This window comes from Gekko japonicus, unplaced genomic scaffold, assembly GCF_001447785.1.
Source record: "Gekko japonicus isolate JY-2015 unplaced genomic scaffold, Gekko_japonicus_V1.1 scaffold846, whole genome shotgun sequence".
NCBI lineage: Eukaryota > Metazoa > Chordata > Lepidosauria > Squamata > Gekkonidae > Gekko > Gekko japonicus.
This window is the reverse complement of record NW_015164696.1, coordinates 510,036-522,754: the sequence shown is the minus strand read 5'-3', so window position 1 is coordinate 522,754 and position 12,719 is coordinate 510,036. Positions and strand designations below refer to the sequence as shown.

Sequence of the window (12,719 nt, the reverse complement as noted above, 5' to 3'; positions counted from 1 at the left end):
TTGTTACATACTTGGTTACTCTCATATATGCTAACAGCTACATCTTTCTATCTCTCTTGGCTTCTAGAAGAGAACTACCTCTTTTGGTTCACACAAAGGGCCATAAATTTGTGAATACATTAATGCTAGATCAAAGCATTTCTACAAACAAGATGTTAGTTGACCAATACAAAGGTTACAGGTCACTTCATTAGGGTAAACAACTCCCACAAACTTTCCCGCCGTTGAATACATTATGTAACGTAACATCCTGTTTGCTAACAAACAACATTTAACTCTGTAATGGCTGAAGTGTAAGTAACCTGCAATTCCAACACTTAGTGGCTGTGGTTCTCTGGTTTTGTGTTTATCATGAAATGTGTGTAGCTATAGCGCTGCACTGTGGAAACATGGGGCTTGACTCTGTGTGTGTGTCTGTCTGTGAATGAGAAACATAGGTAACTTTCCTTTGGATCTTCAGATGGCTACTGTCCCTTAAGGGCTAAAGAAAGGAAAAGCTCAGAGCGGCGCTGTGGTGGCTGCCTCTGGTGCTCGGGCGACGGTTGTCATATAACTTATTCTAACATGGTGTTTTCATGTGTCCGGGCTCCATAGGACTCTCTCTCCAAGCACCAAGAATAAGCAAGTCACAATCACTCCTGAAATAATTCCACACTTTATCACCAATGGTTAACCTTCATGTGTTTTTGGTTTAGCACCCGGGGCCTGTTCATGCGAATTCTTCCACAACGGTCTGTATGCAACAAAAATCATATTGTGGAGCTTTAAAAAAAAGTGTACAATACTCCTTACAGTTATCACCTCACTGAGAAGTAGGCACTTATCTAAATCGGGCCAGTTTGGTGTAGTGGTTAAGTGCACGGACTCTAATCTGGGAGAACTGGGTTTGATTCCCCACTCCTCCACTTGCACCTGCTGGATGACCTTGGGCAAGCCATAGTTCTGTCAGAGCTGTTCTTGAAAAAAAGCAGTGTCTTTCAGAGCTCTCACAGGGTGTCTGTTGTGGGGAGGCAAAGGGAAAGGAGTTTGTAAGCTGCTCTGAGACCCTGACTGAAGGGCAGGGTATAAATCCAATCTCCTCCTCTCCTCCTCCTCTTCTTCTTCGTCAAATTTATTTATTTATTTATTAGATTTATATCCCGCCCTCCCCAAATGGGCTCAGGGCGGCTGACAACAAATTGAGGTGGTAAGCCAGTTATTTGGGCTTCTGCCTGTATAAACTGCAGATGGGGTGGGGAGTCACATGGTGAAAGCCCCCTCTTTTCCTCCACCCAGAAAATGAGACATTGGGGAAGAAGATTTTTCTGTGCAGGGATCATTTTAAATATGCAGTCTTCTGAATCATTGCCCCACAAGAAGAAGTCACGTTCACCACCTCAGTGAGAAGTGGGCAAAGGATAAGCCAAGCTGTTGCTAAATTCTTGAGAGCGTGAGACTTTCTGTTGTTGAGCAAGCACTCCCAGGAGTAAGCATTTGCAGTAAACGAAGAGAAAGAAATGCTTTCTGGAAGATACAGACGAGGGCCAGTTTATATGCTCATTATAGTCCAGTGATTAAGCTTTTCCTGGACAGTCCCATTTCTGGCTGCCTGTGGGGAAGTTTACGTGTTTGGACGCTCCACCATTCTCTTTTGAAACTTCCTGCGCATATGTGCCAAACAGGTCAAGGGGAAGGGCTCATCTTGGCCTCCCATGGACTCCTCTGCCTTACACACTTATGCAAAGAATGTGGGTTTTTTTTGTGGAGGGGTGCCTTGGTAAATGCACACAGACAGACACCTTCCGACCACCATTGCAATTCTGAGCCTGAAGTGGAACGGTCCAGGAAAAAAACTTTACACCTTTATTTTGCTAGGGGTTCGAGTGCCAGGCTTTTAGGGTTACAACACACTTTTTTAAAAACCTGGTGGGAAATGGTTAGGGATATTTAGCCTGCTCCAACATAGCCACTGCAGACTGGGCATGTTCTGTTTTAAAAAGTGCAAAATAACAGAAATGCAGAGCTATGTCAAATATTCGGTTCCTCCCCACGTACCTGCCTTCTAATTCTAAAAGCTACGAACCAGCTTTGCTGCTCTGGTTTCCGGGAAGGGGGGGGAGCACTTGCCCTTGGCTTCTCCCAAGGCAGCTAGCCCTGGGAATTTCAACTTGGTGTGAGGGAGAGAGCTGAGAATTCCCGGGGTGCAGTCCTTGCACACAAGCCCCAAGAGCTTCCGGGAAGGTGGAAGGCGCACCCCTTAACAACACCGTTCCTGGACCCGCTGCCAAGAATTGCCCTACATACCTTGATGCATTTCATCTGCAGCACTCCGAGCTACAAACATTTGTGTGTGTGTCCTCATTAAAGCCTTGCTTATGCCTTGCCAAGTACTGGATTTTGCTGTTGCACTGCAAACATCCCCACGTATGGCCTGATGCTAGGGGAAGGGGGGGGGGAGCCAGTGCCGCCACATTCCTGCTAAACAGTGCCACTTAGTGGCGAAGCGAGGAAATGCTTTCTAGCGGAAGCCTCTCAAAAGCTTGTGGGTTTTTTGTGTGTGGATGGATGAGAAGGCATGTATGTACTCCAGGGGAGGTTCACCCCGAGCAAGGTGTACCATCCACTTCAGGATCTGTGCTAGCAGCTGGGTACACAATGTCCTGGAATTCATCCAACTCCTCCTGAGTTTTCAGTGAATAATGTGTTCCCCAATACAAGGGTGAAACGGAGTTTGCAGACAGAGTCCACGCAAGTTGTTCCCAAAGGAACTTCAAAAGAATTCCATCCAAACAATTTCAAAAGGGAACGAATTCCATCCAGACGGTTCCAAAAAGGAACTATGGGATTGCCAACTTTAGGTATACACCGCGTTTCGCCTACGTGGCTTTGTCAAGTTGGAACCGGTAGTTTGCAAAAAATCACCTTCTTGGCAGCGTTCTGTGAACTCAGTGGGGAACAAGTCCTCCTTATACCTTCATGTAGCCAGATTTAGAGGTTTCCTAAGTGTGTATTGCTTGGTCTCTGTAGCCCTAAGAACAACTAGATTTAAAACGGGATGGAGCCTTTATGAAATCTTGGAAGCAACAGAGTTGAACTACTAAATGTAATATTCTTTCTATGTTGGAAAATGCTGTTCAATGCAGTCCTTTTCTTTTACATTAATGCCTACATGTGCACACTAGAAGCAGAACCAGCCAAAAGTAAACTCTGGTTTAGCCAGCCGCCATGAGGGGTCTTTTGTACAGAGGTGCTGGCTGGAGTCAGCATTCGTAGGCATGTCTTCAATCCGCTGTGTCCTTTTGGCTCTGTCATCTCTTGTATCTGCCAGCTCTTGGTTGGGAAATTCCTAGAGGTTTGGGGGGGGGGCAGAACCTGGGGGGGGCTTGGGGAGGAGGGGCCCTGAGCGGCATAAAATGAAGAAGAAGAAGAAGAGACTGGATTTATACCCTGCCCTTCACTCAGAGTCTCAGAGCGGGTTACAATCTCCTTTCCCTCCCCCTCCCCACCACAGACACCCTGTGAGGTAGGTGGGGTGGAGAGAACTCTTTCGAGGACTGCCCTTTCAAGGACAGCTCTTGTCAGAACTATGGCTTGCCCAAGGTCATCCAGTAGGTGCAAGTGGGGGAGTGGGGAATCAAACCCGGTTCTCCCAGATTAGAGTCCGCAGTTCTAACCACTGCGCCAAACTGGCTCTGCTGCAGACTTCACCTTCCCAAGCTGCTGTTTCTTCGAGGGGAACTGATCTCTGTAGTCTGAAGACTGTAATTCTGAGAGACCTCTCCAGGCGCCAACTGGAGGTTGGCAACCCTGGTCTTGCCCTACCTTCAAGACATAAGATAAGCAAATTAATTGTTGGGCTGTGCAGTGTCTGAAGATAGTTCTGTCCCCCGTAGTTCATACTCTACGAAGTAGCCTTTCATAATAGGGCATAAACTCAGTTTTAGGAGATTGTGTGTGGATTTACTGCAGCTATTTTAAAAAGAGAGACACACACTCTGAGTGGTCCCTCCTAACAGCTCCCCCCCTCCCGTCCTCTTTTCCCCCTGTAAGTAGCCCTTGAGGAGATCTTATTCCAGTTTGTCTGAAAAAGTGTGCTTTGTACACAAAAGCTTACACTTTGAATAAAACTTTGTTGGTCTTAAAGGGGCCACTGGACTCAAACTTTGTTACACGTTATTTTATTCATCCATTCGTTCGTTCGTTCAGAACATTTGTTAGCCGTCTTTCTTCCTAAGCCTAGCGGAACGCAAAGCGGCTGGGCTCTTTTTGTAGCAGGAACACCTTTGCATATTAGGCGACACACCCCTCATGTAGCCAATCCTCCAAGAGCTTACAGAGCTCTTCTTACAGGGGCTATTGTAAGTTCTTGGAGGATTGGCTACATTAGGAGTGTGTGGTCTAATATGCAAAGGAGTTCCTGCTACAAAAAGAGCCCAACGCTTATATAAAAACACAATAAAAACAATATATATTTGTTAAAACAACAATAATAAAAACCCATTAAAAAGGTCAAAATTTGAAAACTCTAATTAGGGATGCTGATAAATAAAGACTAAATCAGTCAAGCGCAGTCCTAAATAAAACTGTCTTCAGCTGCCTCCTGAAGATCGACAGGGGGGGGGGCAGGCACACCTCCCTGGGGAAGCCGTTCCATAATTGTGGGGCTGCCATCAAAAAGGCCAACTCATGCGTGTCTACCAGACGAGTTTCTTTGATTGGTGGGACAGTCTGGAGGGCCTCTCTCCCTGTGGTCTTAATTCCTGGGCAGGAACATAGGGGAGAAGACAATCCTTCAGATACCCCCATCCGAAGGCTTATAGGGCTTTAAAGGACAAAACCCACACCCTGAATTGGCTCCGGATTGGTGCCGAGTGTAATTGCTGTAGTATCAGGATCATATGCTCCTGGTAGCTGGCCCCAACCAGCATTCTGCCGTGGCTACAGCGTCTGAACACTCTTCACGGATAGCCCCAGCTAGAACACAGTGCAGTAGTCCAGTCTAGATGTAACTAAGGCATGGATCACTGTGGCTAGATCTGATTGAATCGTAGTGGAAATCTATAAAACTATTTGATTGCATTTTTTTAAGTTACTGATTTTTTTTAAATCTGCCCTGTGTAGTTAGTCCAGGTTTTTCCTACACTTTTTGGTTGGATGCAACCCTAAGATGTGAAATAACCTGTAACCCTAAAAATTAGGCAAGTCCGTTTGTAGGGTTGGAGTCTAACACAAGACAATATTGTGTAGTGGTTGTTGAGTGTCAGACTAGGATCTGGGAGACCCAGTTTCGAATCCCCACTCTTCCATGGAAGCTCACTGGGTGACCTTAGGCCAGTCACCCACTCTCAGGCTAACCTACCCCACAGGGCTGTTGTGAGGATAAAGTAAAGAAGACAATGGGATCGGCTGCTTTCAGTCCCCATTGGGGAGAAAGAAGGAATATAAACAAATTAAATAAAGAAATATAAATGAACACACCGGGATGATTAAAAATACAGCCAGCTAGTCTCCAGAGCCCCAGGGATGGTCTTCCATACTGGCACCATCTTAGCTGATGAGTTTATAACTCTTATTGCTGCAAAAGGCATCAGAGACTCCATCTGCTTGTTGGTGGGTCTGGTCGTACCTTTGAACAGCTGCCTAAAATGTGGACATTCAACAGGGGCTGTAATTTTCCCACCCAGTTCTGTCCATTGAGCAGTTGTTGAAAACACATCTCAAGGTGTGCGGGTGACGAATGCTAAGTATTGCCCTGTGAAGCATCCAAAGGGAGAGAGAGATTTCTGGTGCATCTTGGTTCCTTGGTTTCCTCCCCAACGAACTTGAACTGAATAGCCCTTCATATAGGAGGAGGAGGAGATTGGATTTATACCCCGCCCTTCACTACCCAAAGGAGTCTCAGAGCAGCTGACAAACTCCTTTCCCTTCCCCTCCCCACAACAGACGCCCTGTGAGGTGGGTGGGGCTGAGAGAGCTCGGACAGAAACCACTCTTTTTCAAGAACAGCTCTGACAGAACTATGGCTTGCCCAAGGTCATCCAGCAGCTGCAAGTGGAGGAGTGGGGGATCAAACCCGTTTCTCGCAGATTAGAGTCCGTGCACTTAACCACTACACCAAACTGCTCATAAAGCACTTGTATACATGTGATAATCTGTGTGTGCATAAACTGTGTATTTTCAAAAAGTTTGTTTCCCCTGCATGTCGGCTTGAAGGAAACTGGTTATTCCGGCTGCAGAAGTGGGTTCCTTTGTCGGGGCTTTATCCCCTTACTGACTCTCTGCTTCCCCAACTCCCTCTGCCCCTAGACCGGCAAGACCTGGAACAGCCGGACCGCGTGGACAAGTTACAGGAGCCGCTACTGGAGGCCCTGAAAATCTACGTGAGGAAGCGAAGGCCCAGCAAGCCTCACATGTTCCCCAAAATGCTAATGAAAATCACAGACCTGCGAAGCATCAGCGCAAAGGGTAAGGGGGTTGGGGCTGCAGGCTCTGAGTAGCAGCCTCTTTTCCTTCCTTTTAAGACTTCGATCTTTCCAGAGTTGGAACCTGCTGTTAACCTCCAGGTGGAAGGAACCGCAAGTGTAACAGGAAGGCAGAGTTATGACCTCACCAATGTCTGGGCCAGTACCATGAGCAGGAGACAGGAAACATGGATAGGAAATGTGGATCAAGCACAAGGAAGTGTAATGTAGTGAGGAATAGGCCACAGGTCACGTCTATGGAGGAATCTCCTTCACTGTTAGGTAGCCTCCACCTCCTGTTCCTCTCCAAATACGTACAGAATAGGGTTGCCATGCAACCAGTGGGAAGGTTTGGGCAGGGCTATGGGGGGACAGTACGAACATGATGGTGTCAATTCCAGAAAATCCCAGACGTGTGGCAGTAGCTCTAGGAATCGGCAGAAACTCTATGGTTTTACCATAGGATTTCCAACAATTCCTGGAGCTACTGCTGTCACTTCCAGGTCTTCTCCAGAAGTGACCTCATCACACTCACAACCAATGTTCCCTCTAAGCTCCACAGTGTTGTGAGCAGAAATTCTACCTCATGAGTGAAAAAAAGCTAGCAGCATTAACGTTGTGAGCAAGTCTACATTTGACTATTGCATAAATTAGTTTTTCAGAAGACTACTCCCATAACCTCGTAAAAATCTCAGAATAAATTATTTTAAATTATATTTAAACTATATTTTAATAATATTTTAAGCATTATAAGAGAAAACCGAATCAAGTCAAATTTCACCCACCCCTTTCCACTATATTGATAGAGAACATTTCCATGTTTTTCCATGTTTTTTAGGTAGAGGCACCAAATTTGCAGCATAGCTCCTGGTGCCTCTCCTCAAACCCCCCCCCCCCAAAATTTCAAAAAGATGACCAGGGCTCCAATTCTATGGGCTCCAGAAGAAGGTGCTCCCATCTTCCATTGCTCCCAGTGGAGTGGGGGGAAATGTCTTCTGAGCAGAAGCTCACAACCCCTGAGCTGCCTGTTAAAATTTTGTGCTCCAGCACCCCCTAGCGCAGCTTAGAGGGAACCGTGCTTGCAGTACCTGTCAGCAGTGTTCCCTCTAAACTGAGTTACTGAGTTAGCTCACAGTTTTTTCACCTCCAGCTCACACATCTTTGTCTTAGCTCGAGAAGGAGTGCTCCAGAGCAAACTAATTTATGCAGCAGCCAGATCGCTCGCTCACAACTTTAATGCCAGCAGCTCACAAAGTAGAATTTTTGCTGAAAAGACCCCACAGCTTAGAGGGAGCATTGCCTGTGAGGGTTTTTTTTTTTTTTTAATTGTCCCCCGCTGTCACTTGGAGCAGCAGCAGGCAATGGACGCTTGGGGTGGGGGAATTCCCCACTCTGAGTAGGGGTTTCTCAGGCCTGGAGCCCTGGGTGCGGTGGAAGCAATTCCTTCAAAAAGCCAGAGGATCCCAATCTGAATGAGGAAACCTCCAGTTAAAGAATAGCATGCCGCTTTTCATTTTCTCGTTTCTCCACCCAGCCATCCCAAGAGGTGGAGGGAACGGGCAAAAATTCATCAATGCCCAACAAGAGGAATTTTTTAAAAAAATCTGATTTATAATGGTCAGATAACCACACAGGCCAATATGATTTGAAGCACAGTTCCTTTTTGGCGACAAATATTGCTGTCGGTCTCAGGAGCCAGAGCCAAACCAATTCACAACAGCCTCCCTCATATGTTACAAAGTTAAGCGTGCTCCTAAGGCCTTTTTAAAGCACAGCTGAAACATGAGAGAGGTGAATGGGCAACAGAAAACATGATGCCGTTGGGGCACATGAGCTGGATTATTTACTGCTCCCTGTTGAGTATGTGCACACACACGCACACACGGCTCAGACAAATATCCATGTTCATAAAATGCTCTGCTAAATAACATTTTTTCAATATCTCACTATCACCCAACACACAGCCTCAGTTTGCGCCTCAGGACATTCATGAGGGAGTTTAACCCTTCAGTCTCCTCTCACTGTATCAAACCAGCTCTCCCCTTTCATGCTTTGTTAGCATTTTAAAGGCAATGTGTCTTTTAAAAGCACACTCCCACCCTGTTAAAATGCTGGTAACACAGCAAAGGAATTTAGTTTTCAGTAGAGGAACATGGAAGTTGAAGGGTTAACACCTTCCCCCCCTCCCTTGCACAGCCCCAAGGCAAACCGAGGCCGCATGAGCCTGCAATTTGCATTTTGTGGTGAGACGGGTGAACTTTGTCTGTTGCAGCCCAAGCCATTAAAGAGTCTGAAGTCATTACCAAAGTGTGGGACACTGGGCAATGATGAGGAGAGATGATCCCAAGGCGATCCATTTATGTTCAGTATTCTGAAAGCAGTTCTCCTCTCTTCTTGCAGGTGCTGAACGGGTGATCACGTTGAAGATGGAGATCCCTGGATCTATGCCGCCCCTCATCCAGGAGATGTTGGAGAACTCTGAGGGCATGGACACTTTGGGGGCCCCAACGGGGGCCCCCTCCCGCATAGGCAGCCTAGCCCCACCTCCCGGCAGCTGTAGCCCCAGCCTCTCTCCCAGTTCCAACAGAAGCAGTCCTGCCACGCATTCACCATGACCATTCTAGCCACCAGGACAAGCTGTGTGACCCCCCCAACCCCCGCTACACACTTTGGTCTTTTGTTCCCCGGGAAGCCCGGACACATGTTTGAGGATCAAGGGAAGGGGTAGGGGGAAGCAGCAGGGCGGCATGCTGCCTCAAGCATCTCTCCCAACACCCTCCCGGTATCACATGGTTGTGGTCAGGCCTGAGGGGAGGGGGGGCAGGCTCTATGTACCTGTTCCATACCAGCACACTATCTTTTTGTTCGACCGTTCCAAGAAAAAAACAAAAAACAGGGTTCTGCTTGCTATAAAGACCCGATTTTTCCCCACTGGGGAGGCACAGTTCACATGCAAGGAGTTCTGAATTCTCTGAAGACAGACAGACACGTAGACCTGAAAGACAGACGCTCAAAACCCAGGAGTGAGACTTTGAGAAGGAAAAGAAAAAAAGAAACCTGAACAGTTATGGAAAAACTCACCTCCTTTGTGGCACGCACCCCCTGCCCCCCACTCTTCCCTTCACCCTGTTGTGAGCACACACACACCTCCAAGAAGGGGTTGCCGCCGCCGGCTTCATGTTGCAGTGAAAATGAAGTGGTGTTTTCTCTGGCTGTTTGCTTTTCAGATGTTTCAGGGGGAAAGGTTGTAATGTTTTCTGTTTTGTTTTGTTTTTTAATTGCTCAACCCTGTTTTTGTCCTCGAAGTACCCAAACTCCCCAACTCCGTGTCCTCTCACACACGCCTAAAAATGTCACCAGCAAATAAAAGACAAAAATAAAAGTAAAATTAGTTCTTCAGGTTAAAAAAAAAATACACAGAACAAAGGAGGGAAGGGTTCATTTAAAAGAGAAGAAATATTATATATATAAATATATAAAATATATAAAATTATGTTTTAAAAAGAAAACTTTGTAAAAGTTTGGCATTTGAAGGGTTTTTAAAGGAAGAGGTTAGCAAGGAGAAAATCAGAAAGCAAAAGCAACCCAAGGTTCTTGTATGGAGCTGGTCACAATTTTCTCTTAGATAAAAACGTTGAAAAAAGAGGAATTTAGGGTCTGATTCTGCCCTAGTGAAGTGGTTGAGATTGCAATTCTATGTAGAATTTGCTGCAGTCCAAGCCTTTGGTTTCACTGATTTTAGACTGGGGTTAACTCCGCACAGGATTCCACTGTTAAATGTCTCATATATTTCCGAGTGGGATGAGGGAGATGCAAGTATATGTTTCACTCTGCTATTAAAACCAATGTTAGTCGATGGTGCTTCGATGGGGTTTTGCTCTTCCTTCCTTAACTGCTTGCACTGACCACAAATATTTGGGCCCAGTCAGTGATAACAAAGCTAAAATCTGTCAGTTTTTGACATGTTTTGTACAGCAGACAATTTGGGCTTTGAGTTCTGTGGTAATTTAAAAGGCCTCCCAATTTTCTGTAAACAGGAAGGTTTAGAAGATCATACATTCTTTCATGTTTTCACTTTAAAAAACAATAACACTCAACCTTGATTCATGTTTTTTTAAAAACTGGAAGAAATAATCTGAGTTGTTGAGGGCTTTTTGTACTCTACAGTATTTTGTGAGGAGAAAATGTTTTTTCCCTCTTCCCCCTTGATTCTTTGGCCTTTGTTCCATTTTCCTGTGTTCTGGGCAGGATAGTTTGCTTTCTTTTTTATTTTTTTGAGAGTAGACAGGGGGAACAAAGGCACAGATCCAAAATGTTGTTTCTGGGCGCTGGCACAAGCCCAATATGACACCCCCCACTTTAAACAAGTCAACTCTATCCCATGTTTACAAACTCCTTCCCATGCTGGTGGGGGGAGAAGGGGGTGCCATTCAAAGAAGACCAGGCTAGTGGTCTCGGGGTCTCACAGAATTATTTCCAAGGTTTCTGGGGATTCTGGCCAAGAAATTTCAAAACAGCTGTAATCCCGATTTATTTAAAGCTTTGTTTTTTTTGTGACCTTTTTTAAAAAAAATTGTGACCAGCCACAAAAACTCTTATGTACTGGGTTAGGGGTGGAGAGATGTCTGAGGGCAAGTGGGTTCCCCTTGGAATTTATTATTGAATTTTTCTGTCAAGAGGTTTTAGTGGCTTCAGAATCTACAACATGAAACCTAAAACAAAATAGGAAGGGGGAAGCCTAAAACAAAATAGGAAGGGAAAAAATTTCCCCTTCCCCTGGAAACTCCTCCCTCAGTTTGAAGGGCCTGTGCTCCATACTTCTCAGATATGTATATAAAGCTGTTGTTATTTCATATAAAAAGATTCTGGTGAGTTTCCATCTTCCCTTAATTGCCGCATTTGAGAGGAGGGGTTGAAGAGGTGTTTGTGTGTGTGTGTGTGTTGTGTGTGTGCAAAATTCGCTCCCCCCCCCCCCCGTACTGTGATGATGGACTGCGGCTTCAATAGCTGTGACAGCTTTGGGTTCATTTTCTCTACTAATAACTATCGGTTGTGTTGGCTGAATGGAGCCTCCATGTACAGAAGCAGTGTATCTCAGCAATACCAAATGCTGGCATCAACTGGGGGAGGAGGCTGTTTCTCTGTGCTTTCGACCTCCCCAGAGAGGTCTACCTGGCTTGTGTCAGGACCAGAATGCAAAGAACTAGATTGATTTTTAGTGCATGACTGTTCTTCACTGCATCAAATACAAGGTATTCGGGGGAGGTAATTGAATTACCTCTGAAATGTATTCTGAGGCACATGGGCTGGGGCTGTTTTAAAAGAGAGAAGAAGAAGAAATTGGTTTTATACCCCGCCCTTCACTACCCGAAGGAGTCTCAGAGTGGCTTACAAACTCCTTTCCCTTCCCCTCCCCACAACAGACACCCTGTGAGGTAGGTGGGGCTGAGACAGCTCTTTTGAGGACTGCTTCTTTCTCTGAGGTGGAGGACATCTTGTGGGTGATTCCCATCCATCACTTAGGGAGGCAGGACTAATTTCAATTACTTCCTGTTTCCTGTGGTGGGAGTCACCCTAGGCTCAGTTCTTTTCCTGCCTCAGAAGGGAGAGCAGCTAGCTGTAGGCTCTGCCTAGCCCTATCTCTCTGAGTTAACTTACTTTCACTTTCTCCTTCCATCTTTGCTGTTCCCTCTCTCTGAAGAAACTTAAGAAAAATCAAATCCTTTTCTTCTTCCTATATGTTATCCTCTTTTCTCCCTCCCCTCCCCCTTTGGAGGTTGAGCATTGCCGGGCCGGTTGCTCTCTTAATGGGAGGGGGATCTCACAGACCGCCTTCCATGGCATTGAGGATAGCAATGGATTTCTCTCCACTCTGGAGATAGAGGCTGTGGCGGTGGCCGACGCTCAGCCAGCAGAGCAAGGCGAGGATGCCATTCCAAAGCATGCCAAACAGCTGCACACTCCTGCAGCATTTATGGAGCCCACAGCAGCCTCAGCGGCCATTTTGGAGTCCACTGGCCACTATGCTTTAAGACGGGAATGGCGAGCAGAGCCTAATCCCGCACATGGCGCACCCCGAAACCTATGGTTCAAGGGGGTTCATCGAGCTAGGCGTGATTGTGCCAATAATGCTCAAGGGGCCAAGGAAGATGACGAGTTGCAGAGCGGTGAGCAGAGCCTAATCCCGCACATGGCGCACCCCGAAACCTATGGTTCAAGGGGGTTCATCGAGCTAGGCGTGACTGTGCCAATAATGCTCAAGGGGCCAAGAAAGATGAC

General features: G+C 46.3%; 1 protein-coding gene across 2 annotated transcripts in view; it reads left to right on the top strand.

Annotated features, from left to right (window-relative positions):
- RARA (retinoic acid receptor, alpha) overlaps nt 1-9,873 on the top strand; it is a 236,844-nt gene extending 226,971 nt beyond the window's left edge. For both annotated transcript variants that reach the window (XM_015409459.1, XM_015409460.1), the window contains 2 exons: nt 6,286-6,444; nt 8,841-9,873. In XM_015409459.1, the coding sequence (XP_015264945.1) occupies nt 6,286-6,444; nt 8,841-9,055 (374 nt within the window). In that variant the 3' untranslated portion in view covers nt 9,056-9,873. The remainder of the gene's footprint in view (nt 1-6,285; nt 6,445-8,840) is intronic.
- Nucleotides 9,874-12,719: the final 2,846 nt, after the last annotated feature.